This window comes from Pollachius pollachius (assembly GCF_949987615.1).
Source record: "Pollachius pollachius genome assembly, chromosome: 20".
In the NCBI taxonomy this organism is placed as follows: domain Eukaryota; kingdom Metazoa; phylum Chordata; class Actinopteri; order Gadiformes; family Gadidae; genus Pollachius; species Pollachius pollachius.
The window spans coordinates 17,144,866-17,149,865 of record NC_136953.1 but is presented as its reverse complement, the minus strand read 5'-3'; the positions used below and the strand labels follow the sequence as shown (position 1 = coordinate 17,149,865).

Below are 5,000 nucleotides of genomic sequence, written 5' to 3'. Positions count from 1 at the left end.
TTTTTCAGATTCAAATGACCCAGCCAGAGCATGAGATCGATAAACGTCTGTTCTCTCCCAGAAGCCAGCACAGGACAGCGGTTCAGATTAACCGCGGCTTCCAGGTGAATAACCTTGGAGCCGATTTCTGGAACGCTGTCGGCAGCGTGGGCGCAGAGGGGGAGGGGGGGGGGGATATGGAAAATAACACGAGTTATTTCTACCGCTACCTGGAATCCAATGTACCGAACCCGACGATTTGTCCACTTAGAAAATGACTGCCGCGGAGGTTAACTGAAAAAAAAATCCATTTTCTCCGTCATCGACGGACTCCCTCCCCGTGACGGACATTCCCCACGTTCCCTCTCCCCGCACGGGAACGTTAAAAGGAAAAGTTTTGGGGCAGGATTAATTGCTGAGCAGCACTTCTGACTGGATTTGAGATACGTGTTTGAATAACATGACGACTCGCGTAGAAGCAGAGACACAGGGGAGACCTGTGCACACACACACACACACACACACACACACACACACACACACACAGACACACATCCAAACACACACACACACACACAGACACCTGCAAACACACAAACACACACAGACACACATCCAAACACACACAAACACACACACATGCACATACATGCAAGAACACACACACACAATCACACACACACACACACAAGTACAGACATACACACACCTGCAAGCACACAAACACACACAGACACACATCCAAACACACACACACACACACACATGCACATACATGCAAGAACACACACACACAATCACACACACACACACACACACACACACACACACACAAGTACAGACATACACACACACACACCTGCAAGCACACAAACACAATAGACAAGCAAACACACTCACACACAAACAAGCAAACACACTCACACACACAAACAAGCAAACACACTCACACACAAAAAACCAAACACACTCACACACACAAACAAGCAAACACACTCACACACAAACAAGCAAAGACACTCACACAAACAAGCAAACACACACACAAACAAGCAAACACACTCACACACAAACAAGCAAACACACACACACAAACAAGCAAACACACTCACACACAAACAAGCAAACACACACACAAACAAGCAAACACACTTACACACAAACAAGCAAACACATACACACAAAACACTGTACAAGCCAACACACATTGCCAAGCGGAGACACACAGAGAGCGTGGGGTGGGCCAACCTACTGTGGAGTCTTTTTTCTCTTTCCAACGCGAGATGAAATTAGTCTCTCTCTGCATCTGCTGCAGCTGGTCGTCATTGACCTGCAGGTGGACACACACACAGGAACACACACACACACACACAGGAACACACACACACACAGGAACACACACACACACACACAGGAACACACACACACACACATACACAGGAACACACACACACACACACAGGAACACACACACACACACACACACACACAGGAACACACACACACACACACACACACAGGAACACACACACTCATGCACGTATACACACACACAGGAACACAAACACACACACACACAGGAACACACACACAGGAACAGACACGCAAACACAGGAACACACACACACACACGAACACACACACAGGAACACACACACACACACACACACACAGGAACACACACAGGAACACACACACACACACACACACACAGGAACACACACACTCATGCACGTACACACACAGGAACACACACACATGCATGCACATACACACAAACACACACACACACATATATACACACACACACACACACGCGCACACACACACACACACGCACAATGGCGGTTATGGAACCAGAGGGACATTGTGGAGAACGTTGAGCTTTCATCTGAACTTCCAACAGTCCCATTTTCACAGTTTCATGAGCATTTGAATGTGGTGCCGACCAGATGAAACCGGTACATACGTCATCACAGGAAATAAGTATTTTCTGAAATAACAACTTTTTTATGAATACTCAATCGTCCGCGAAGCTCGCAGGATAGAAATATTCATTATTTATTCAAACTTTTCTTCTGTTATTCATCACAAGCAACTATGGCACGTTAGCTTTGATTAGAGGGGCACAAACACACACACACACACACACACACACACACACACACACACTTTCTCTCTCTCCTTGATGATAAAGGGACAAGGAGGAATGGGGCCCCATCTCACTGGTTCCACTCCAGTGGGGGTACAACACAGCAGAAGGGCCAGAGCCCAATGAACATGAGCCGGACATCACTGCTGGCTTCTAGGGTCCCCCCCTCTGAGCACTAAAGGGGGGTTCAGGCCCTGGCCTTCTAGGGTCCCCACCTCCCTCCCCCTCTGAACACTAAAGGGGGGTACAGGCCCTGGCCTTCTAGGGTCCCCACCTCCCTCCCCCTCTGAACACTAAAGGGGGGGTTCAGGCCCTGGCCTTCTAGGGTCCCCCCCTCTGAACACTAAAGGGGGGGGTTCAGGCCCTGGCCTTCTAGGGTCCCCCCCTCTGAACACTAAAGGGGGGGGTTCAGGCCCTGGCCTTCTAGGGTCCCCCCCCTCTGAACACTAAAGGGGGGGTTCAGGCCCTGGCCTTCTAGGGTCCCCCTCTCTGAACACTAAAGGGGGGGTACAGGCCCCTAGTCTTGCTAGGCTACCGTAGCTCCAGGTGTCGCTGCCGATAGAGTCGGTCCACGCTACCATCAGGCTTCCAAAACGTCTTACGTTTCAATCCCTGACATGTTCCTCATCTCTCTCTCTCTCTCGTCCTCTCTCTCCCTCGCCCTAACGGGGGATTTTGCTATTTCTAGTTGACTGCGATGGCTTAACTTTTTTTTTCATTTTATACTTACTAATGCAAAATGATTTGAATAGTGATGAGTGTACAGTAAGCAGCGCAGGAACCTGCTGTCGTGTATTTAAATCGGTAGTCACTCAAAATCTAAAACGACGGTCTCTCTCTCTCTCTCTCTCTCTCTCTCTCTCTCTCAGGCTTCACTTCATTATGTCTTTTTCCGTTTTGCATTTGGTTATGGGTTTATATCTGGATATATAAAACCCCAAATGTTCTGCGTAAACAAGTTCCCCACGACAGTTAAACCCGTGTCGCGGTATCGATATGTTTTATATTTGTCTGATGTGCGTGTTCCCTGACGGACGCGGCTGCCAGCAGAGACAGGAGGGTGGCTGAAGGAGGAAGGGAACATCGTGAGGTGCTGCAGCCCCCCGCCCCCGCATCACGAGCTGCTTACATTGTTTAACTTTCCCTCTTAGTTTCACTTTCACTTTTAGTTTCACTTTCAGTTTCAGTTTCACTTTTGGGACGACAACATTGGCACGGCGTGCACCGCACAGCGGGAACCGTCGCCGAGCGAGAGCCTCACGTTGAAGAGCGTGACGTAGTTGTTGATGAGGTCTCGCACCACCGCCACCTCCCGGGCGGTCTGGCCCTGGGTCTGGAAGAGACAGGGGGAGAAGACCGCCGCCAGACGCTCACTGGACATCTGGTTGAGCTGGGAGCACTGCTGGATCCTGGAGGAGGAGCAGGAGGAGCAGGAGGAGCAGGAGGAGGAGGAGGGTGGAGGAGGAGGAGGAGCAGGATGAGCAGGAGGAGGAGGAGGAGGAGGAGGAGGAGGGTGGAGGAGGAGGAGGAGGAGAGGAGGAGGAGAGGAGGAAGAGCAGGAGGAGGAGGAGGAGGAGGAGGAGGGTGGAGGAGGAGGAGGAGAAGAGGAGGAGGAGGAGGAGGAGAGGAGGAAGAGCAGGAGGAGCAGGAGGAGGAGGAGCAGGAGGAGGAGGAGGAGGAGGGAGAAGGGAGGAGGAGGGGGAGATAGAGGAGGTGGGAGAGATGTGGGGGGGGTGTGCACCTTATCAGTAGGATGTATATGTACACATTTCTAATGAACCATTTATACATTTGCCATGTACTTTGAATTGAATTGAGTCAAACTGCAAGATAGACAGAGAGTGAAAGAGAGAGAGAGAGACAGACACAGAGAGAGAGAGAGACCAGAGAGAGACAAGAGAGAGACCAGAGAGGGAGAGTGAGGGGCAGAAGAGAGAGAGAGAGAGAGAGAGAGAGATACCAGGGAGGGAGAGAGAGAAACAGAGAGGGAGAGGGAGAGAGGGAGAGAGAGGGAGAGAGAAACAGAGAGGGAGAGGGAGAGAGAGGGAGAGAGAGAGAGAAACAGAGAGGGAGAGGGAGAGAGGGGGAGAGAGAGATACCAGGGAGGGAGAGAGAGAGAAACAGAGAGGGAGAGGGAGAGAGAGGGAGAGAGAGAGAGAAACAGAGAGGGAGAGGGAGAAGGCGAGGGACACAGACGGAGAAGCGTAATCCTTGGTAGCCGTGCTGCCAGTATACAAACCACACTCACACGGACTCATCTAATCCATACACCAAATGCACACACAAGCACCCAGGAAGACGCACACACACCCACACAAACACATACAAACTCAGACACACTCGTAAACACAAATACACACACACACACACTTGAAGAGCTTAATCAGATGCAACAGTGGGGCTCTGTCCAATTCCAGCAAAACACCCAATTAGCTCCTCTGCAAACAATCCCCGTCCAGATCATCCCTCCCCCCCTCCCCCCCCCCTCTCCCGTCTCCCTCTCTCTGCTTCTCCCTCTCTCTCTCCCCCTCCCTCTCCCCTCTTTCTCTCTCCCCCCTCTTTCCCCCACTTTCTCTCTCTTTTCCCTCTCTCTCCCCCTCCCCCTCTCTCTCACCCCTCTTTCTCTCTCCCCCTCTTTCCCCTACTCTCTCTCTTTTCCCTCTCTCTCCCACTCTCTCACCCCTCTTTCTCTCTCCCCCTCTTTCCCCCACTTCCTCTCCTTTTCTCTCTCTCTCTCTCTCTCTCTCTCTCTCTCTCTCTCCTCTCCCTCATTCTCTTTCTCCCCTCCCTCCCTCTCCCTCTCTCCCTCCCCCTCTCTCCCTCTCAGATCATTACCATAATGCCGCCTAATCACCAGCGCCGCAGCTTT

General features: G+C 51.3%; 1 protein-coding gene across 1 annotated transcript in view; it reads right to left on the bottom strand.

The window, feature by feature from the left end:
* Positions 1–5,000, bottom strand: part of arap2 (ArfGAP with RhoGAP domain, ankyrin repeat and PH domain 2) — a 79,298-nt gene that overhangs the window by 16,266 nt on the left and 58,032 nt on the right. The window contains 2 exon segments of the mRNA XM_079757694.1: positions 1,232–1,309; positions 3,393–3,540. Of these exon segments, the coding sequence (XP_079613820.1) occupies positions 1,232–1,309; positions 3,393–3,540 (226 nt within the window).